The sequence below is a fragment of the Halichoeres trimaculatus genome, unplaced genomic scaffold (genome assembly GCF_033239565.1).
Source record: "Halichoeres trimaculatus isolate MK-OKI-2021-1 unplaced genomic scaffold, fHalTri1.1 fHalTri1_scaffold_22, whole genome shotgun sequence".
NCBI classification, from domain to species: domain Eukaryota; kingdom Metazoa; phylum Chordata; class Actinopteri; order Labriformes; family Labridae; genus Halichoeres; species Halichoeres trimaculatus.
Genome location: NW_027437200.1, coordinates 6,457,443 through 6,481,015, shown reverse-complemented (window position 1 = coordinate 6,481,015; position 23,573 = coordinate 6,457,443). Strand labels below are relative to the sequence as shown.

The 23,573-nt window shown below is 42.8% G+C and overlaps 1 protein-coding gene and 1 non-coding gene across 5 annotated transcripts in view; both read right to left on the bottom strand.

The window, feature by feature from the left end:
• kirrel1a (kirre like nephrin family adhesion molecule 1a) overlaps positions 1-20,231 on the bottom strand; it is a 47,054-nt gene extending 26,823 nt beyond the window's left edge. For 3 of the 4 annotated variants that reach the window (XM_074699397.1, XM_074699399.1, XM_074699398.1), the window contains exons 1-2: positions 19,945-20,231; positions 1,527-1,676 (exon numbers count right to left, since the gene is read on the bottom strand). In XM_074699397.1, coding sequence (XP_074555498.1) covers positions 1,527-1,676; positions 19,945-19,990 — 196 coding nt within the window. In that variant the 5' untranslated portion in view covers positions 19,991-20,231. Of the gene's footprint in view, positions 1-1,526; positions 1,735-19,944 lie in introns of those variants that run through there. The other variant, XM_074699396.1, reaches the window with a different exon arrangement.
• Positions 20,232-23,103: 2,872 nt separating this feature from the next.
• Positions 23,104-23,177, bottom strand: trnar-ucu (transfer RNA arginine (anticodon UCU)). Its single transcript has one exon. It is a non-coding gene; the product is annotated as a tRNA-Arg (tRNA).
• Between the last annotated feature and the right edge of the window lie 396 nt (positions 23,178-23,573).

The following is a 23,573-nucleotide window of genomic DNA, read 5'->3' as shown; positions in this document are numbered from 1 at the left end:
TGTGAGTTTATAAAACATCAGTTTGGCCTTTGTAGCCTGCGTAGAACATAAAAGCTCAACTGAACTGAGATGGTTTGGTCTACAGAGGATTCTCTGTTAACGTCACCAGCTGTTACTTCAAATTCTGGGATCACATGGCGCTGATTCTGTTTGCTAGGAACCCAACACTACTCTATGATGAGAATGATACAACCATCGCTAACATTTCTAAAATACTCTTAAAGATCAGTGCTTTTTTCAATATAACACTTGTACAGCTTGTTAATGTGTTGAGACTAAATACTGTCGTTTTGCTTCAGGTGGCACACAAAAAATTATGGGATATATTGGGCTAGGAAAGATACTCCTGTTGTATCCTCTGCATTTTGAGGAGCCTTTAAAATGGAGAAGCCTTTTGTAATGGTAAAAAAAAAAAACCTAGATTTTTCAACTAGCTTTCCGTGTGTCCAGTTGCACAAACTTCTCTAAAGTACTTGTGATTGGGGTCGTACTACAAGCATGTGGACGAACTCAGGCTTTTCCACTGTGCGCATGCATCCTGAGCCATAAGCAAAATGACGGACTAAGTTTTCCAACATGTCTGTTTCTTGTTCATAAACTTTAAGGTCCCCAAAAAGAGGTACACAAGAGTATGGTCAAGTGACATTGCTAGAACAATGGCTGGTAACCAGCACGGTAGCTATGTCATCTGACAACGACTTATCCTTCAACATCACAAGTTGCATGTTGCAGTGTTACTTTCACTTGCTCCTTATGTAAAAGTGTCTGGTTGATTTTTCTGACGTCCCATATCGAGAATGTAATTCTGAATTGTCTGCAGAAAATTTCCCAGAAACCCTTGAAAGTGCAGGAATTTGTTTGCAAAGGACATGTCTGACAGTGTGTTTTCATTTCAATGATGTATGTGGATGTGCTGACATGACAAAAAAGGGGAAGAGGGAGCCTGAAAATAGTTTCAATGTACAGTCAGGAGCCCTGCTTAAAAAACTTTGAGAACAACTTGCACAACTTCAGTTTTAATGTATCTTTAGAAGTTCTTGACTGCGAAAATCCCTGGCTTGAAATCTCTAGTTTCATTAGTATCTACAACTGATAGCATAACATTGTGCTTAGGTTTGGAGTAAATGTAACATATTTTCTCAGATCTGCTTCAAAGTGGTACAAGGAACCCTATGCTTAGTTTAAACGTGTCATTTTTTGCACCACAGAGTTCTGAGCTGCTGCATTGCAAATGTTGTGGATGCAGCTGTGAGAGTACAGCAAGCTTTAAACATTTAGCATGCCTCCCTCTGCACTCTGCAATTTGGTATAACAAGTTAAGTGAGTTAATGGTGTTGTACAGAGTACCAATAAAGAACTCAAAAACTTTTGCAATTTTCTGCTCGTGCAACTCCAAAAACGCAGCATTGTATTTTGCCTATCAGCTGTTCCAATCCAGAAGTATCAGAGTCAGCTTTGAATCAACCCGTCTTAGTCACAGGCTGCATGGAGCAAAGGAAGCCTGAGGAGGTTGTATGATGTCTCACCCCGGAGGTCTTCTCCAATTCCCAGAGCCAGGCCATCCTTGGTCCACTGCACAATGCCTGAGTAGTTGAAGACAACACAGGACAGGAGCACCCTCTGGCCCCGCACCACCGACTGGTCTGCCGGCTCCTGAGAGAACCTCGCTGTCCACACTAGAGAAAGAAAGACAGAAACAGATTGAGAGAGGAATAAGTTAGGTACTTTTTTCATTTTCACTGTGTACACACTTCAGGCAGACAAGCCACTGTAAAATTCCCCCAACCACAGTCATAGCATATTTTTGTGTCTGTGGTTTCATAGTTAATTGATTGGAAACTGCATTCCCCCAGCAGAAATGGAATGCCACGATTGCCATCTTTGATCACACGTTGGCTTGCAGCCATTAGCGGAGCGCCGATGAGGGGCTGTGAGCTGCACGGAAAGACGGAGGTGTCAAGGAAGAAGAAATCAGAACAGAGTTAAGGAGGAAAAGACACAGCACGCAAAGGGTGGTTAATGCTGACTCAGTAAAGAAGAGATCAAACAATAAAAACTTCAGCTATAGGGTATCTCACACCCCTTTTTCTGCTCACTCCTGACTTTTCAGTTCTTCAAAACTCTCCAGCTCTCCCTCCCGTCTCTTTCTGTTTCTTCATTCCTCCCTATGAGTCATCTCCCAGGCTTCCACTCCCCAACCTAAACTACAGTGGCTGTCATTGTCTGCTTGACTCTCTCCCTCAAGTCTGAAGTCCACTACCACAGGAGACCGACCAGCGCTGCTGTACTGGCCCACCAAAACGACTCTCAAACATGAAGGAAAAGCAAGGAAAAAAACGCTTTGTCTTGCGCTGTATGAGGACAAGTTGTAATTAGCCGTCCATTGAAGACATGACACCCGCACAATAGAGGAAAGCAGTCATCATGAAGATTTAGATTTTCATGCTTTCAATGTTTTCTCTAGCTTTCATTCCTCTCTTCCTTTTATTTCTAAGAATCTGGTACAGCAGATCATTAACCCAATGCTGCATTTTACACTCCTCCTCCATTACTCCTCTTCTTCTCCTCCTCTAAAACACTGTATGTCCTTTACCCAAATTGCTTTGCGTCTCTCTGTGCTTTCCTCTCCATAATATGTATGCATCGCCACTCGCCTCCTTCACTTTGTACATCCATAATGCTGTCTATGAATGTCCTTTTTGCCTGCACTGATTTCCCTCCACCTCTCCAGCTCCACAGTATGTGTGCGCCTCCTTCTTTCTACATACATACATAATGCTGTATATGTCCCTTTACCCATAATGCTTTCTATTTCTGTGTTCCTCCTCCTCCTCGCTGGTTGGAAGGGGGTTAGAGGCGGACTGTCACAACTCATTTATCACATTAAATATCAGCCCTCCAGCATTTTCTCTCTCACTCTTTCTCATCCCCTCATTCACCCGTCTCTCTTTTCTCTCACTTTTTTCCCTCACTCTCTTTTTCCTCACCTCATACCATTTACATCTCTTCTTCTCTCACTTGTCCTCTCCACTTTTTTTTATCACTTTTCCCCCTTGCACTCGCTGATTCCCTCACACTTCTCCCCCTGAGCCCAGGAGCGCTCACCAAAGGCTCCAGTCTCTCTTTTCTAACAACTGCCATATGCCTCTGTACCCAGTCTCTCTTCTGCCCCCCATCACGACCCCTCGGTCTCTATCTCTCACGTTTTCCCGCCCTTTTGTGTACTGAGTGCACTCTCCCCCATCATGTCAGATCTGGTGTGATTTGCAGAGATACGATATGCCTGATAATACAAAAGGAGCCGTTCATGCAAAAGATTTTCTTACCAATCATAAAAATGGCTTCTGACAGTGCAGTGCATTAATATGCGGGAAATAAAAGAGATGTGCAAGGATACAAAAGGAAATCAGATACAGATGGAGCTTTGCAGCATGCATTCCTAGAATAATTTAGCAGTGATCCGAAAAAAAAAGAGGAAAAACTAGAAAAAAAGCGGCCCTTAATTTGCTCCCTGAGGAACACCCAAATGAACTGGATTAATGAGTAAAGATATAAAAAGCAAACAACAATAGGCCATGAATAGTTTGGAAGTAACATGATGAACAAAGCCTTCAGTTCCCAACATGAAGAAACTGCACCACAAGAATGTATGCTTTCAGCAGCCAGGAAGCTTGAGTCAGGGCTGACGGCCTTCACAGAGTGATTCTTTGACCGGTCGCTGAATGCTGGCTTGATGAATACGAATGCATTGAGGTACACAGAAAAACCATGACTGAATGTTTAACTACAGACCGTCAAGACAAAAATAATTTTTGTATTAATGAAGGATCATATAGAGCTAAACAGCATCTTTAGGAAGTGATTTTAGGAACAATGTGCATCCACCATGTATCCACAGAGCTTCTCTATTTTTTTTATTTTACAGCCTTACTGCAAAATGGTATTTTTTTTATAATTTTGCGAAAAAAATAAATTAATTAATTAAAAACTGTCACTCGATGCTCATGACTGCATTATCTGTGGACACTTACCAGACTGTGACATATCAGGATGTAAACATGTGTCAATAAATCAGAAACCCTCCCAAACCAAAAAGAGCACACAGACTGCTGAGTCTGAGACCCGGTTCATAAAAAAGAGCCCGAAAACTACGTCCAGAAAACTTCACCAAATCAGATAATGACAGCACATTTAATTACTATTGGTGACTCTTGGCTGTTAATCACTGATACTGCCAACTGAGAGTCACCAGTTAGCATGGTCGCTATTAACTCCAAAACACCAGTTGCTCTGTAGTGGTCAAAACTTGATAGAACCACCATAGAACAACTGTAGATTTTTATGCTGCTAACAGGTTGAATTTAGAGTTAAAAAAACGCTAACTAGTCTGAATGAATGGAGATAAATGCTGCTTCTGCAGTCGCATCTTTATGGTGGCAAAGACTGACGGGGTGAAAGTGCATGTCAGAGCACAAATCAAGCATGAAGTCAAAAGAATTGTCCATCCATCTGGGGTAGGGTACAGGAAAGTTTCTGCTGCTTTAAAGGTCCCAATAAGCACAGTGGCCTCTATCATCTTTAAATGGAAGAAGTTCTGAACCACCAGGACTCTTCCTGGAGCTGGACACCTATCTGAAACTGAGCGATTGGGGGAGAAGGGCTTTCGTAAGGGAGATGGCCAAGATTCTGATAGTCAATCTGACAGAGCTTCATTGTTTCCTCTGTGGAGAAAGGAGAACCTTCCAGAAGGACAACCATCTCAGAAGCAATCTACCAATCAGACCCATATGATAGAGTGACCAGACTGAAGCCACTCCTCAGTAATAAGGCTCATGGCAGTCCACCTGGAGTTTGCCAAAAGGCCCCTGAAGAACTCTCAGACCATGAGAAACACAATTCTCTGATTAAACTCTTTGGCGTGAATGCCAGGCATCATGTTTGGAGGTAACCAGGCACAGCTCATCACCTGGACCATACCATCCCTACAGTGAAGCATGGTGGTGTCAGCATCATGCTGTGGGGATGTTTTTCAGCAGCAGGAACTGGGAGACCAGTCTGGATTAAGGAAAAGCAGCAATGTACAGAAACATCCTGGATGAAAACCTGATCCAGAGCAGTTTAGACCTCTGACAGGGGTGAGAGTTCATATTTCAGGAGGACAACGACCCTAAGACCACAGCCAAATGTCAAAGGAGTGGCTTCAGGACAACTCTGTGAAAGTCCTTGAGTAGAACAGCTAAAGCCCAGACTTGAATCTAATCAAACATCTCTGGGGAGATCTGGAAAGGTTTGTGCACCAACGCTCCCCGCCCAACTTGATGGAGCTTGAGAGGTTCCCTCTAAGAGAAATGGACCAAACTGCCCAAAGAGAGGTGAACCAAGCTTGTGGCTTCATATTCAAAAAGACCGCCAAAGGTGCATCAATAAAATGTTGAGCAAAGGCTGAGAATATTTATGTATAAGTGATGTCTCTCTTTTTATTTTTAGAAAATTTGCAAAATGTTAAAAAAAAAAAGTTTTTCATGTTGTCATTAGGGGGTGGTGTGTGTCATATTTTGAAAAAAAAGAATGTATTTAGAATTTATTTAGTATTGTAATGAAGCTGTAACTTGGCAAAATGTGGAAAAGTCAGGCGCTAGGAATACTTCCCAGGTGGACTGTAAACATCTGAAGGTCTCATAAACAAACTTCCTCTGTCATCCTCCCCCCAAAAATGTTTTGTAAAATTTATTCTTTTTAAAAATTGAATACCTCCTGCATTTCAGTGCTTGTTCCCTGTTTGAAAAAAAAAGGTTTAAGCAATATCAAGAGAACCAAGTACACTGGTGTTCTGGGTGTTGAATCTTTCATAAATGACATATAAGGATGTTTTTTTCTCCAAACTTAACATTTCCCTGTAACTCATTTTCTCGTAAATATTTAAAGACATTGAAAACTTTTTTTTTTTTTTTTAACTAGTGGAGCTGTGTTTAAATTCTGGCAGGACTTGACTTTTAGTCTGCTTGCTGTTTGCCTGCCCTTATTCTGCTATTCTGAACTTTCTTTTCCTGAAATCAGCAGGCAGTGCCCACGCTCATGAGGCCAGAGATGACTCCTTCAGTTCAGACAATGTGTTAAGTTCAACAATTTAAATCTCTGAGTAACACCGATTCGCTTATTTAGAAAACGCTGTGTGCATGTAGGAGTGTGTGTGTATGAGGCGTTCTTGATGTGAAATTGCACATTTGGACACCAGTATTACGCTGTTTCAGAGCGCACTGTGAAAGCACAAAGGCGCAGTACAGGCTGAACTTTGTGCCAGTTGTTCTGTTGAAGACACTAATGATTAGGAGGGGAGATACTACTCCGCTGGTTTGTTATTATGAGTGACCCATTTCACATAAAATAGTCTTGTTATCTTTTTTAAGCATCGAAAGTGGTGTTAACTATTTTTCTTGGGCCCTCTCCACTTTCTCTGAACAAAAAAGGATGCTGGAAGCAGTCATCCTGCTGCTTATGTTGTCGGGCTTTTAAGAGATTTCTGGGGTGAAGATGCAGCATATAACTCAGGATATTTGTGAGCCAACAATTGTGAGCAATGTTGTGTAATTAAAGTGGAGAATGCATCATAAACAAAAGATAATTTAAGACAGTACAGAGATTTACTCTAATTTCCTTCAACTTAATTTGTCTGTCGAATGCTAATTGCAGAAATTTGCAGCATGGATTTACAGCATCTTAAAAAGCATGAAAAGCCTTTTCTCAGACATACATGGGTGTAAAAAGAGTTTAGCAGGGTTTAAAGTACCCCGCAACCTTGACAGTAGCCTGAGGCCAAGCAAATCCTTTTCTCCACCACTTCAGATTTGCTTGCTGGAGGTATTCCCTCAACTGCCTCAGTAAACCGTAAACATAATCCAAACTGAATACTCCTGAGTGGAGGCTACACAATCTGCGAGAAAACACCCATGCAAAGGCTGAGGACTGAAAACACTGACTCATTTTAGCATGTGCTCATCGCCTTCTGATTTCCATATTACCCAGTTAACACTTGTCAACATGAGTGTATGTGCTTGTGTGCACATGTGAGTGTGTTCATAGACGAAAGCTGCTCTGGGAAAGCAGTCAGAGCCAAGGCAAGGCAGGAGAGTCTATGCAAGGGAGCTTGTATTCTTTCATTATGTGGGTTATGCTGCAGTGACAAATTTAGAGTGTGTCCTGATTTCCTTGAGTCACTGATCCTCAAGATACCACCAGGAGACTCCAAGCACCCTGTCCACACAAAGACCATGGTCACAAAGAGCTGTGACCACATTTACATGGATCCACACACACACACAAACAACAGGCAGCACAGTTGACCCAACCTTCACCACATGGGCTAACCACTTCCTGTCAACACACACAAACACAACCACCCTAAACCCCAAACATATAATCGACACATCCAAGCGGTTTCCCAGACAAGGATTACACCACCATTGGAAGTGAACCATCAAGCTGGAGTAGCATCTCTATCTCCTGTGCGCGCAGGTTTCAGTTTAGTCTGGGATTAAGTCGGCCCTAGTCAAAGTTTTGAAAGGATTAGATTAATCTGAATCCTAGGACAACAGCCCCTGCAGACACAGTGACACCAACCCCAGCTTGTCAAAGCAGACACAAAGCCAGAGGCGAGCACGCACAGCTTGGTCGGGTGACTCACCAAAAGCATGGCCACCATAGTGTGAACCACCGCAGCAGTTCAGCCCCGGAGCACCTCTCGCACCATGCGATGGTGCTTTAATAGCAAGGTAATGAACCGTCAATTTGTTGCTGAGAATTAGGAAAAGGGTATAAGCATGCAAGGATGTTTGGAGCTATTTTTAGCAAGTGTGCTGCTCGTATGCCCTGCATTCCCTAATTTGCCACACTCCCTGCTGTTAGGTGGTGAATGTCAAAGCTCGCTTTACAGCATTTAAATCCAGACTTGCCTCGCCTCTGTGATTGGGACAGGAGAGGAGGATGGGATTGATGCCATGCAGCACAGAGTCCACTGGTTGCACTGAATCACATGCTGTTTAATAAAATGGCATTTGTATGGATTGTTATGCATCGATCTAATTATCTTTGTGTCTGGCCGTCTCCCCGTACCCCTCTGCACCCCTCCAACAAAGTCTCCTTGCCTGCCTCTCCCTCGCTCATCTCCAGCCAATCCTGAGCCTCTGCTGGATCACAGACTTGCGTCACCATAGCAACAGCTGACGTGTAAAGTAACTGCCCAAAAAAAGTTTTCTGTACGAGTGCACACGCGTATGTGCATCTGTGTGTCTGATGAAACCCTCCCTTATGCTCAGTACACCCATTTTCCTGAAAAAACATTTTTCAATGACCTCATCCTCCCTCCACCTATCCAATTAATAGTCAGGCGGCTGCATTGGTGCCTCATTATTTCTCTCTTTCAACCCCCCCAACACACACACTCTCACACTCACTCTCCTCACTGTTAGTCAATCCGCTCCAAATTGATTCTGTTATCAGTCTAATTCCATATCACCGCCGCGTGTGGCTGATGTGTTGGTGTTGTGGAGGGGCTGCCTGAAAATGAGATGCAGGAGTAGGAGAACAAAGAGACGGCGAGGTCCACAGACACGGGGCTGTGAAGTGTGATGGAGGAGGATGACATCATTGTTTCAGGACAAAGTTGCAGCCATACGAGTCATGCTGCATCGACTGGCCCTCCCTGTTTTCTCTGTGCGACTTTACATCCAGATGTCAGTCAATCAGCTTTTATTCATCAAGGGATCTGATTCAGACTTTACATTATTTCATTTCATTGAACCTCACCTGACATAGAGGTTTTTCTCCAAGCCTCCTGAAACATGAGGTTTTACAAGTACAGTACATCACTGTGGGTTGTAAAGGCATACGAGCACTGTGCGTGCATGCAAAGCAGCTTTCTGTACATGCACATCCATGAATATATGTATGGTGGTGCAAGTGTATAATGTATGGAAGTCATGTCGCCCTGTAAGCAACAATTATTTTGATTGCTGATAAATCAGGCCTGCCTACATGATAAAAGAAAGGAGGGAGGGTGAAGTTAACTCAGTTGTTCAGGGAGTCTCTGTGTTTAATTCCTTTATCAGTTCGACTGAATTCCAGAACTGTTTTCCATTAACATTAGGAAAGATGACGATGTTCCTGATTTCTTGCATGGCGTCTTTTTTGTTGATTTCTGTTGTCACAGTTCTTATAAGTATGAGTATGTCACAATAAGCCAGAATGCTGCTCCGAGGGTCACTCCAGAAAGATAAATAGATTTAGAACATGTGACGTTTTTTTTTTATTCCTTGTTCGTGGTCAGCTCTGTGCGCTGTAAACAAAGGGTGGAGTTAATCTGGACATGCACAGTTGCGTGTAAACAGGATTATTTGTACAATCACCATTTCCCCTCACCATGTAAACAACTGGGAACAACAGGGAATATTGTCTTTTTGAATTAGGACCTGAACTGGAATATTTCACGCATGTAAGCGAAGTCATAATGACACCAGTGCTTTTAAAGTCTGAGTTTCTCATGTCACCACACCAGTGATTCAGTAACTTTCCAGTTCTGTTGAATCCTAACAATCCAGAAGTGCAACTGGGGACTTCAGCTGTTTCCACACATTGCGTTAAACTCCTAAACGCTTCATGAGGTTTTCAGCATGGACAGCATGTGTGCAAGCAAACCCATAAAGATTATAATGTAGGTTTCTGTTGCTTTGTTCACCATCATGTTGTTCGGTGGCGTTCTTATGACGACACTCCTGCTATTTTTTTTTTTATTCCTGAAACAAAGTGGTTCTGTTCTCCTCCAACTCCGATTACAGATGTTGGTGAATAACTGTCTGACGCCACAAAGAAAACCAATAATTCCATCCTTGCGATCTGCTTCTCCCTCCTTTTCCTATCCGGCTGTGGGAACTCCACCACCTGTGCCTGCTCTCTCTCAACAACATGGCCGCCTGCAGGACGGCCATAATAACGTGTTACCATGGTGACAGCACTATAAGAACCAGAGAGGCACATACATGAAGAGAGACATGGAGTGAAAGGAGGCAACCCACTGAGCACGCTGACACCGTGTCACTCAAACACAAAGGTGACTCCCAGAGCGCAGGGAAGACCAAGACGCAGAAACTCCTTTTGTTTGCTGCATTGTCCGCCTCCTCGCTCCCTTCCTCTGTCCTCTCACCTTGCCCTCCTCCCCTAACTTGCAGTCGGTGACCTCTCTCTTTCTTCGTCTCCTTTGTGTCCTCGCCCACGACTCATTCATCCTTTCACTTCCTTTTGTCTGTCAAGCCTCCACTTAAAACTGATCACCTCCACCTACCAGCCCTCTGAGGCCGCCTCTCCACCTCCAGGCATGTCCTCCTCTCCTCATCAGTCCTCCCTCTTTCTCTGTCTCTCCATTACTATCAAAATGGTTGCTGTGGAAACAGGATTATTTGGAAATGGCGGGAGGAGAACGGCTCCTGCGCTTTGTCTGCCCATTTTGATGAAACAGTTTGAATGAGAGTGAATACGCTGCTGCTGCTGCAAGGTGTGTGTTCTCTGTGAGTGTGTGTCTCCTCCAAACTCCACTCATACACACATCTCACAATTTGAAGAGCTTTATTTGTACCAAACCTCTGTTACAGACATTGTTTCCATGGCTACAGCCAGCGAGGACCACTGACACAATGACAGACACTGTGGCCATGGCAACCCCGGGATCAGTGGTGGGTAATATGATAATTCATGGACGAGGCATCTGACACATTACGAGTGCATGAATATGCTCAGGCGCTGGAAAGCCGGCCTGCCGCTGGTAATCCACAGGCCTTTGTGCGGCCAACACGCCGAGCGGCTGACAAAGAATCCTCTGCTGTAACCAAGGGTGACCAGAACTAACAATAGCCGTCCTCTGGATCAGCTCGAACAAGGAGATACATGCATATCAAGCTGCTTCTCTGCAGCACTGGGCTGCTTGGTCTGTAGCACAGGGGTCGCCACAGAATCTAACTGGCACAATCGATACCATCATGAATCAATAATTCACGGCAGTAGTTCCCCATTGATTGTGGGCAGTGACCCATTCCTAAAGCTGCTCTGCCACCACCATCCACATGATCACGCCAGCAGACACACGCAGCATCCACTGTGACGGCTTTCAGATGGCCCACCAATCCACCTCTGGTTACAGTGGAGCATGGTAATGGAATCCAGTGGGACTGTTTTACAAGCAGCATCCCGTCGATAAATCACCTCCTCCAAGGTCTGCTTTAATTCAATCCTGTGTAATCTAATTTTATTGGTATGTACTGTAGCTTCTTGCAATGTCATCTGTCACAAACCATCCAATAAAAGCTCGGGGCCTTGACCTCTTACAGTGGAGCAATATTCATACAGAGGCCCTCGCCAATATCACCGCCACTGCGTGCAGTTGGTCCACAGAGGGGGTTTCTTTGTTGACAGCAAAAGCACTGAATGACTAGAAAGCAAAGTGAGTGGGGTGATGATAAATCAGAAATGAGCTTTGTAGACTTTTAAATTTTAAATCCTTTAGAAAGCAGCAGAGAGACATGGTGCAGGTTGCCAAATGAACAAGGAGCATTGCATCATGCATAAACACTGGGAGTAAAACAGGTTTGTTTTCTATAAATTACCACATTGTATACATTATATGGAAGTATGTCAGCACAAGTCTAATAGTCGTAGGTCTAGTGCTGACAAAGACTTTACCAGTACTAATGATAGCAGAGCTGGGAGTAGAGTTGAAACGATTCCTCGAATGATTCAAGGTACTCGATTACAAAAATTACTCGAGTAATTTTCCCCGCCTCGAGGAATCGTTTAATTTTAAAAAAAGATCAAAGAGTAGTATTTCAAATAGAGCTGAGGCCATATTAAGAGAGTTTTCACGCCCCTCTAGCTACCTCTTATACAAAATAGCAACCAGCAACAAATCTAGCTTCTTTTCTGGAGTTTGGAGACTAATGGGTCATTCTACGAAACGGGTGCCATTTGGGTCCGAAACATTTGATGAGATGTACAAGGCACAAAAAATGTGTCAAAGTGTGTTAACAAATTTTGGAGCTACCAAAGCAAGTGCTCTTATTGACATGCTGTATCAGAAAATTCTATTTCTTAAAGAGAAAAATTTCATTTGAAAAACAACTGCTCTTTAACTAAACAAAAATGTATTTTATCCGATTACTCGATTAATCGATGGAATTTTAAGTAGAATACTTGACTACTAAAATATTCGATAGCTGCAGCCCTAGCTGGAAGCACATCCCCATGGTACTCCTTGGTCTCAATCAACAGCAGTTAATTTCATTTCTTTCCTATCTTTTAGATTGCATATTTTTAAGGGTTTCCTTTTTGTCACAGAGCATTTTGTCATTTAATGTGTCATGTTTTGTTTCATGCTGATTGGTAATTCTTGTTATAATAGGACTAACCTATTTGCGGCCAACCAAATCTACATACAGGTAAAAAATAAAGCAACCTTGAACCTTGAACCTTGAACCTTGCACCTTGCAGGTCAGCACCCACAACCCACGCTGGTTGCACATGGCTCTGGTTGAGTGGGTATGAAGCAGTTCAAACTCAGTCTTCATACAATTTATTTCTCTTTTTCAGACCAAAAACTGCCAAACCTTGACATACTTTGTGATGCTGTTTTTCATTTGTTTAACCAGGTAGTAACTTTGATACCAATGAGCGAGGTTGTAATATTGAATCATCTAGTTCAGACCAAAGGTTCCCAACATTTTAGCCCATGATGCCTTAAATAGCAGAGATGGAGACTGACGACCCCCTGCCGTGGAAAAAAAAACGAATAGGCCAATTTAAAAACAGACCAAAAAAAAGCCAAAGATACTTCATTTAGCTGATCAGTAGAAGATTCAACTCCTTATTTACCCATATTGCTGTGTTTCCTAAATTAATCTGCTGCCATTGATGCCATCTCTTTCCTGGTTTTAGTCACCCCAGGGGTCTTCATCAAAGAGTTATAAAACTGATCAGAGTTTCCTGTTTTCATGGTTTCATATCTAAGTCCTGTTTTTCCTTTTTTAATAACTGAAGAATAATGCTATTAAACTGTTAAATTATCATAGTTTTTGATTTTGGAAGACACTGTTCAAGAGGTCCCCATCCCCACTTGAGGGACCACTTGGTTAGAGCACACCTCAGGATGGACAATACTTTACTGGGAAGAAAACGGCTCCTTTAACATGACACTACCCCATAATTACCAAGGATATGTCCATAAATAACCAATGTCAGTCATCGTGGTTCATTTTCTCTGAAACTATTCCAGTAGAAGATTTTGTACCAACTGTTTGTACAGGATGTGATCTAATACAGTCTGCTGTTTTTTTTATCAGGAGGGAAGAAATTAATTAGAACAGTGAGAAACCTGAAAATAGTGATAATTACATCATGTGTTTCTGTATCAAGGGCGAGCTTTCAGCACCAAAACATTCAGCAATTTCTTCTCCACACGTGTCTAATCAGCTCACTGAGGATGGGTTTCATCAAATGTTGGTTGATGGTTTCTTTTAAAGTGCTTCGCTAAACCCACTGGAATTTGTGCAAGTTCAGTCTGATAGAAGTGTTTTGATTCTGATTTGGGAGTTTGGATTGATTCTCATTGGTAAACATACTCTTCGCTTGACCTCACTGATGCTCCAGACCAGAAACCTGGAACCTTACAGAGCCAGCAGAGTGGACATGACAGGCCCAGATGTAAAATAGGCCAATCAGGATCTAAAAATATAGGAAGACGGATTTAAGGTAAGTATGGCCTCGAGGGTATCGTGTTTGGTCGGCAGCAGCAGTCTTGGCATCTGCATGAAATGGCTTTAATGACTGGACTTCAAGCCCATTAATGATTACTACTACTAAAAGATGCCTCACTCATTATTTGTAGACGGCAAAAATTTTGCCTGCAGGCCCTTATACTGCACGGCAAGGGGATGGCGAGGGGATGGCGAGCATTGCATTGCAGGGGTAACGAATTTGATTGGACAGCTGACCCTAATGTTATCATAAAGGGAAGATGGATGAAGAAGTTGAATACCTCCCCCTCCCTCCCTCCCTCCCTCCCTCCCTCCCCCGACCCTGTCCCTGTAGAGGACCAGAAACTGGGAGAGCAGAGAAATGAAGTGACATCATCAGCGTCAGCCACATTCCTGCGGAGGGAGGGAGGGAGGGGGAGGGGGGAATGTCCCAAAACTTTTGAGGTTACAGGACCAACATCCCCCCTCCCCCAACCCCTTTAATACACACACTCAACACACAGATGCACCCATTCTGCTCCCCTCTGCTCTGTATGTGATTTCCAGTGTGTACCTGTGTGTGCATACGTATGTCACAGGACATGAGCTCCTCTTCCTCATCATGCGCTCCCTGTTTTAATTCATGTGCTTCTCCTCCTGTCCCCTCCCCCCGACTCATACCACCCCCTCCTCTCCCCTCCCCTCATCTCTTTCTCTCTCCACCGACCAGAGGAATGCAGGAACCACATCTGGAACTTATTAGAGAGCCAGAGAGAGAAAGGGGTAGATGGAAAGAGAAGGAGAAGTAATGGATGTGGTGGTGGGGTAGAGGGTTGTGTGTGTGAGGGGGGGGGGTTCAGAGAAAAAAAAGTCAGATGGAAGAAAAAAAAGCAGTCCAGGAGGGGACAGAGAGGGGAAAGGAATGAACTTTGGTAAGCAGAAAAGGCTCATGTTGGGAGAGAGACAAATGCGCCAAAACAAAAGTTAACAGCGACACTTATAACGCCAATTAACCTCGACTAAAAGGGGGCAAGGGGGTGGGCAGAGAAAAAGGAGTCTGATTTAAAAAGAAAAAAAAACATCCAAGAGGGACAGTCAGCGGAAAGGAATGAATTCCAAAGAGCAGAAAAGGCTAACGCTGAGAGAGGGACCCAAATAGGCAAAAAGAAAGCTAATAGCAACTCCAATCGGTGCTTATTAACCTCAACGGGGAAGGAGCAGCAGGGTTAGGGGGTTAGTCAGACTGAAGAGGCAGCAGGAGGAGGAGAGAATCAAACATGGTAAGAGGACAGACAGCTCATACGGAGAGGAAGCCATACGAGGAAAGAAAAAGTTAACAGCAACAAGAATTTATGTCAGTTGACCTCGATACACTGGGAAAAGAAGGAAGGGTCAAGAGGCCAAAAAGTCCATGAAGGGAGAGTAAGAGGAAGCGAACAATCTGCAGAAAAACAGCTTGTGTCAGAAAAGGGGACCCAAATACAGCAAAGTGAAACACCAAGACTTATCAACGCCTGTTAACCTCTGCAGGGACAGGGCAGGAGAAGAAGAGTCAGATGAAGAAAGAAAAAAGACATCCGTTAAGAGAAAAAGAGGAATGAACTTCAGAGGCTTATATTTGGGAAAGGACCTAAAGCATCACAGAAAGAGTTAACAGCAACAACATTAACCTGGATAGGAACAGGGGGCAATGGGAAAGGGTTGACACAGGAGCTAAAAGTTAAGGGTGGGTAAGAAAACAAGCTTGGACTAACTTTGGTGATGAGAAAAAGTCATGCCAGGAGAGGGACCCAGATATGCTAAACAGACAGTTAGCAGCATCTCAGATTCATTAGAGCAAAGAAAATGGGACAGATAGAAAAATATTCCACAAAGGCACAGTTCTGGTAAAAAGATGTGTTGAAAGTGAGACCCAAACACGCTAAAAAGAAAGTTAACATCAACACCAGTTAATGCCAATTAACCTCGCAGGAAACGGGGCAGAGGAAGGGCTCGGATGGCAGCTTGGGGTTCAAGCCGTCCCGATTCCAACGTAATATCGCCTTTGAACTGGCCTCGACCATATTCTGTCTGAATGAGCAGCTTCACCGTCCCCACTGAGGGAGCAGTCAAGCCTGAGTAATAGTCCCTTTCTCTCCGCCACTGGCCTCCCAACCACTCCTCCTCCTTCTTCATCCACATCCCTCGCTTCTCTCTTGTGGCTCTCTTTTTCTTTTCACCCAGCATACCCTCCTCCCGCACCGCAGCACGGCCCCCCCTCCTCCTCACCACCTCTAAACAAACAAAAAAAAGTCTAATCACTCTCAATCAGGCTTCACCCACCTGCCCGCAAGACTAGCCTCTTTGTCCACCCTCCTTCAGCCCCAAAACAACTTCAGCAGCTACAGACCCCAGCCCCCTCCCTGTCTCCATCACCCTGAACTGGTCGTCCCAGCAGAATGTGGCCATGCAGTTTGGGAAAACAAGGCCAATAGATTCAGTCAGATGTGATAAAGTGTTCCTCTCTTGCTCGGGGGACTCTGCATAAAGAAACAATTTTAAGGGGATGGTTTTTTTTGCCGTCTTCTTTTTATAACTTGGATGCCCCTGGCCTGTCAAACACAATCAGACTACAAGGCCTTTTAATCCTCGGGCTGCTTTTGGGAAGTGTTTCTGTAGCTGTTGGGGATGCTGAAAGGAATTTTGCACACTTTTTGAGTGAATTTACCTCTGACCACGAGGAGGATCTATCCAACTTAACTCAACTTTTCACTGAATCTGTGTCTTTTTCTGCACACCATAACAGGACACTCACATCCAGAGGAATGCTCTAAAACAAATATGTGAACTGAGAAAAGCAATCCTCATGTCACACTTTGACAAACACCCGCCAGGACAGAAATGCCAAGAATTTGTTGTTTGAACAAACCCCGATGGAGAACAACTGAATGAGAATGTTTATCATAACGATACGGGCTCCGTTCCCAGATCGAGCTTGACAACTGGTTCACTGATTGTTTTCAGAAGCTGATGTCAATTAGAGATGCATTTCAGTTAAAAGACTTGGTCCAATCCAGTAGAGAAACATGACCTGAATTTACACGCTAAACCTAGGATGCTCCAGAGCCATATCTCACTGGCTGGGATCCAAATTGAAAGCAGACTTCTGCCTCGCTACATACGTCGCTCCAGATCTACAGTAGGAACCGCAAAGGGTTCGCTCTTGCACCACAGGGTGGTTCTTTAGCCTTGAAACCATTTCTTTGAGGAACGTTCGTGAAGCTATAAATAGTTCCATAAGAAGTAATCCACAAGATCCTCAACGAAGTATGTCCCTTTTTGGGGGCATATTCTTCTTGCTGCTTCAGCTTCATCTCAAAAAGCAGTTATCTGAAAACAAAAAAAAAGTTCTTCCAAGTCCATATTTCTGTGGTTATTACAGCCTCCACTCTGCTGTAACCAGTTTCAGTGGATGAATTTCTCCAGATTGTGCTCTGGCTTTATGGAGCGGAGGTCCTGGCTTTATGAGATTAGTTGGGGCTAACTGCGCAGTTGTTCCTTTATTTCTTGTAAAAACATGAAACAAATGACACAATGAGTGCAGAGGATTTGTTCCCTGGAAAAGGAGTTTAAATACATTTAGAGTTACTGAATATGAGTCAGGGATAGAGTAGAGACACTGGAATATGTTCGGGTTTAAATGCTTTTTACTGAACTCTGAGTGTCCTTTTATTTTTCACAGTTATCTTATTTGAACTGTTAGTGAGTCATTAAACATATAATAGTGGATCTACTACTTTCTTGATCTAAGACCCCCAGAGGATACCGTTTTTTTTCCTGGGTCTGAAAACCCCTCCAATGTGTCAGACTCTTGTAACATCTGAATATTTCCTTTGCTGAGCTCAACGCAGGAATTCGTCTGAGGTCTATGATTCACGTCTGTGTGATTCAGAGCCTGAGCGTACAGTACAAGGCGGCAGCAGCAACAGCTCGTGGCCTCGGTCCGTACAAAAGGACAGAGGCTGACAAATGGTACACCTGCATCGCAGCCTTTGTCCGAGTCAGCATTTAAGCCTGGGCTATAGGTGCAGCACTGCAAGTGCAACCTCGAGGCACCCCTGCTCATTAGGAAGTGAAAGGAGTGTGTTTGCAGTGATTGATTATGCAGTAACATTTAACAGCTGCGTTAATGGCGGCGTCTGCTTGGGACTAAATACCAGGTTGGTATGTGGATACAAGGCTGGGGTACTAAATCAATCCCTCCAGAGAGACTGGGGTTAGTCCTGGTTGCAACTGTATCATTCAGTCTGAATAACTTAAAAACATTCAGAGCTTTAATTAGCTGCTGCACTAATAACCATCCAATCATTAGCACTCGTAGGCAATTACGTGTGTGCAAATTGCAGGCCATGAAATACTGTTTTACTTGTCTAATGAAAAGATAAGAGTCTTGGAGCGCCTTAGAAAAATCCTAACATCAGTATTATCTCTTTTGAGGCAAGATTCATCTCAGCACTTGGGATTATGTTTACAACTCTTATGTAAAAACCTACAGTACAATGTTAGAGACCTTCGATGTATTACATCATCCAAATCTCTCTGGAAAAAAAAGGCAGCCGCATTAACTGCCTGCTAATCTTGTCTCCAGGAAAGCCTTTGATAGTAAATATCTTTGTGTTAGTGTGAGAGACCAATCTGAAGCAACAATGGATTGTACGGTTGTAACAGCGTAGCATCAGACAATAGGACACATGGTTTCACTCATGTAAACAGGCTGTATGCGTGTCTATGCGTATTTGTAGGTGTGTGTCACTGGGTTAGTCATGTGGACTTGACCATTTATGAGTGGACAAACAGAACAACAGTCAGTGACAGTAACAGGAGATCTCAATGGAGCGAGCGAAGGGGTTTGTGTGTTTCAGTGTTTCGACATATTTTTTTTACAGTCGTAAGTGGACTCATTGAGCACCACCTGAAAAGAGAATCTGCTTTTTTCTCTGCGTAGATTGCTGTTCGTTTAGCCCGAACCCTCAGAAACACACCATGGGTGGATGCTGCACGCAGTGAGCCCGGCTGAGCGACACAAAGCCTGGCAGACACGGTGACATCATCCCTTTCCATACCTTCCCTACACCGAACACGCCCCCTACCTATGATGAAGTGGTCGACTGGTCCGGCCGCCAGCCAGCCAGCCATGCACGCTCCCTGTCAACCAAAGTAGACAAAAGGGAGGAAAAAACAGAGGTTTGTGGTGGCATTTATGCTTTCATCAAACAGGTACCTTATGGAAATTACAACCATCCTCCTCCCTCCTCCTCTTCCAGCCTCCTGTCTCCCAGCAACTCAGCTACAGCTGTGATTATCCTAAGCCAATAGCCTACCTGGCACCCCACAGGTATGGAGGGGGAACAGATGCATGGGTGCTGCTGCTGCAGCTCATTGTGCTGATGAAATGCACGCAGGAAGGCAACAGAGGGAGTAAAGTGGGCTTTATGTCAGGCACACAGGTAGGACACCAAGCTAGGCGCAGAGAAGGGGTGATGTGTGCGTGTGTGTGATGAGGGTGAGACACAGAGGAGGGCTTATGAGCTTTTTTTTCACTACATAGAGCGGGTAGCAGTGGTCTCAGTGACCGTGAAGCCATTCAGACGCGATAGCAGCGTGGTAGTGCTGCTGGCATGTAGAGCAGCGCCGGTCAATCACTGTCATTCCCGTCACGTCCTCAGCGCCTCACCACGGCCCGTCTGAATAACGGCACCGGGGGTTTGTCATCAGCAAAATTCATTTCGGCCGGTGAGCGCGCGCGTGCACTGACCATGTTCAAGTTGAACAAACGCACGCGCCCCAGCCAAACGCATGTTCAGAGGCGCGCGACAAGGATGATAAGAAAAAAAGTGCTGCGGTGAGAACAAGCAATCACACGCGCACTCTGTATCTCTCACACGTAGCTGCACGTGCATGCACACACGCGCGCACACACGCCTAAGGTGATCCATTACTGCGGTTCCTATGAGAGTGAAATCATGTTATACGGCTTTCTCCTTTCTTTCTGTCTGACTCACATGCGCTTTAAACACATACCAGCACACAGAGGGCTAAGTGTGTTTGGAAGTCTATGTAGTTTCACAGAAAAATTAAATTCTTACAATAACAGTCGTGTAAATATGGGTCAGAAAAGGGAAGGATGCAGTCTTACCAGTTTGAAAACTCAACACCAAACTCAGGAGCAGCAGCCTCTGCATGGTTCAGCCGACCAATAAGTCCGTTATTGGCTCAAACCTCCGTGAGGACAGCATCAAAAAGCGGGAGTTAACTGACTTTAGTGATAACTGAACAAAAATAATCCTCCAGTGATGTTCCTCCTCGATTGTCCCCTCACTCGGGTTAGGCTCTCTCAGGTTTTACACCATTTCTCTGCTTTTACACCTCTCCCCTCTTCTTTGCTTTCCAGCGACAGTCCGTTTTCTACTCTACACTCCACTGGAAAGCTCGCGACCATGACATAGAGTACTTCCGGTCGGTATCTTCAAAATAAAACATAAATGAATGAGTTCATAGTCCAATGGAAAAGAGAAACTGCTGTGGACAGACTAAATCAATTGTTCATGTACAAAATATATATATATATTTTTTTGTTTCTTGGACAACAGTTACTTTGAGCCCAATTCTGCCCGTTAAACTGCTGTGTATGTTACTGCTGCATGTTTTGTATTATCATTAAGATTAAGATGATTATCATAACACAAATGGATGAATGAATGAAAATGTTGTTTATAAATGTAAAATAAAATGATAAACAAAAATAATCTATGGACATAAATAACAAATCATGGATATTTCCAAGAAGGAGCAGACAGAAGTAAAAGAAGTAAAACTACTCGTTGTCCCTTTCTCAATTAAAAATCAAGTCAGCTAAGATATGTATATATATATATATATATATATATATATATATATATATATATATATATATATATATATATATATATATATTTATATATTTATATATTTATATATTTATATATATGTGTGTGTGTGTGTGTGTGTGTATATGTGTGTGTGTGTGTGTGTGTGTGTATATATAAATATATATATATATATATATATATATATATATATATATATATATATATATATATATATATATATATATTTATATATAACAATTCCTCTTACATTCATTGAACTACAATATTAACTATTTTCATTTAGTGTCATCGTGTGATTAAAAATGAATACTTCATAAATATAACTTAGTCATATTTGTACAAATGTCTTTAAGTTATATTCTTAATCTATACTTTTAATATACCATGGTCCTCACTTATAAAAGCCAGCAAATACATACCCTAAAACGATGCATACAATAGACATATACACATAAATAAATATGACAACATAAATGATAAAAAGTAATATTGCTAATAATAATAATAATAATAATAATAAGAATAATAATAATAATAATAATAATAATTACATTTATTGCTGATCTTCTGTCTCTTATTTTCAGCTGGATACCAGAGCATTTCTATGCATTCCTATTGAGTGCCTATCTTTTTAGAGGATACAAAGTGATTAACTAGTATTTCATGATTGCTTGTAAAGCGTGATTGCTTTACACGCTAAGAACATCACAATAAGAATTTTTTTTTCTACGAACTTCATTAAGCTTTAAAGTATAATTATTTTTGATGAATTAACCATAGCAGTATAATACATTTTTTCTGCACTCACTTCGAGCTATTTCCGGTTGTCCTGGGCTGTAACCCATCCTACTTGACACAAGTCTCATTAACAGGGCATTCCTCTCTCTCCCTCTCTCCGTCTCACGTCAGCACCACAGCACTGCCCCCTTTTCTCCCTTTCTCTGGATTTTGCACAAGCCAACAACGGCAGGGAAAAAAACTACAGTAGACTTTTTTTTTTTTTTTAAGTACAACAGTTATGAGGACCATAATCGTTTTGACACTTTTGCTGTAGTCGGTTGAAATAGTGCTCGTTTTCGCTTGTCATTGTCATGTTAGAAAGTCATCTGAGACACCTTTACATGCCTCTTTACACGTCATCCTATTTTTATCAGTCAAGCAGTTATTTGACACACATAGTTCACTCACTGTAATAAGTGTTAATGCCTCAGGTTGATTGGAAGTTAATGTAAAGGCAGTTTGTTCACATGACTTCTGAGGTTTGAGCTCAAATGAAGGTATCATATTCTCCAAATGATGAGATGAGAAGGAATGCGTAATGTAGGAGTCACAGACATTCTGTGGGACATACGGACACAGATGTTTGCATCAATAATTGAACTATTTAGAGGCGCCATTCACCTTCTGTCCTGTCACACAGTTTTAACTTCAGATATTGGTGATGCCCACCCATGTCACCGTTCTTCGGTACGCCTGTACAGTGTGCCGGCTCTGTCACAGCTTGGGCGAGTCACCTACACTGATACAGGAGCGCCCCCTTGCGGTCGACACCCATAACGTCGCTGCATGTGCTGTGAGCACAACTGGAGCAAGGTTCCCAAAATACCTGCGAATGCACACACACACACACACACACACACACACACACACACACACACACACACACACACACACACACACACACACACACACACACACACACATTTTACTGGCACTGTTGGCTGATGTAAGACCCTGATAAGAGATGCAAATAATTCTTATCCTGAGAAACTCACCTTTTGGGGGGAAATATTCTTGTGGCCCATATCTCATCGTGCCTTTTTAGACTGTAAATAATAATTATAATAATAAAAAAAAATAATAATAATAGTAAAACCCTCACAGGTATTCTAAGTGTGATCATATGTGGAAGCAATATGATAACCTTTTTTTGAGTTGAATTTTGAGACTATACCACTTTTTGTTAAAATGCCTGTGGACTAAATAAAAACTCTGTGCTTAGTTATAAAGGTTCTTTCCTTTTTGGATTAAAAATGTTCTCTTTTTATTCAAAGAAATACAGAGGATAAAAAAGACAAAATGAAACATTGGATGTGAAAACCTTACTTTCAATTTATGGGGGAAAATATGTAAAGTGCCGTTTTGTATTCCTGCAAGAAACTGATGAATACACAGTAAGTTATAGAATCTAAATAAAATGAAATAAAATAAATCTCCTTAAGAAAATAAATTGTAAATTTATATTTTCCAGGGATATAACGCTATACAGGTGAAGCATAAGGCTGTGTATTGGTGCATGTTCAGTGTGCAGCATCGACAACGGCAAGTGAACATCGCAGATCAGCAACCTGCATCTAAATCGTTGCCTAATCGCATCCATCAGATAAAAATGACCGCAGGTCTGCCGTGTGGCACACAGAGTGACTCATCTCTGCCGGGACTCGAACCCGGAGCCTCTGGATTAGAAGTCCAGCGCGCTATTCCATTGCGCCACAGAGACTGCGCCAGGATAAAATGTGTCTTGCGCAGTTTAGATACTTCATATCCAGCCGTATCACCGCTTTCTGCATCCCTGCAGCATCAGGACCAGTCTAGGCGGACATGTTTGTAGTACCCACACTGACCACCAGATGGTGCTGTTGCTACATTAGGCACTGTAGCCAGGTCAAGGTGATTGATGTAAAATCGGAAGTACAGAATATTTTCCTACAAAATAAAATCCCAATGTCAACACAAATGAGTTTCGCAAGAGAATCGTTGATGGTACTTTTATTTTGAAAGATACTTTAAAGGAAGTTTCTTTTATCAACTAAAACTTGATTTTTGTCGGCAAACGGGCATCCTCGCTAACAAAATGGTGCTGGATGTTGAAATATTCTTTCTTTCTTTTTTAGCT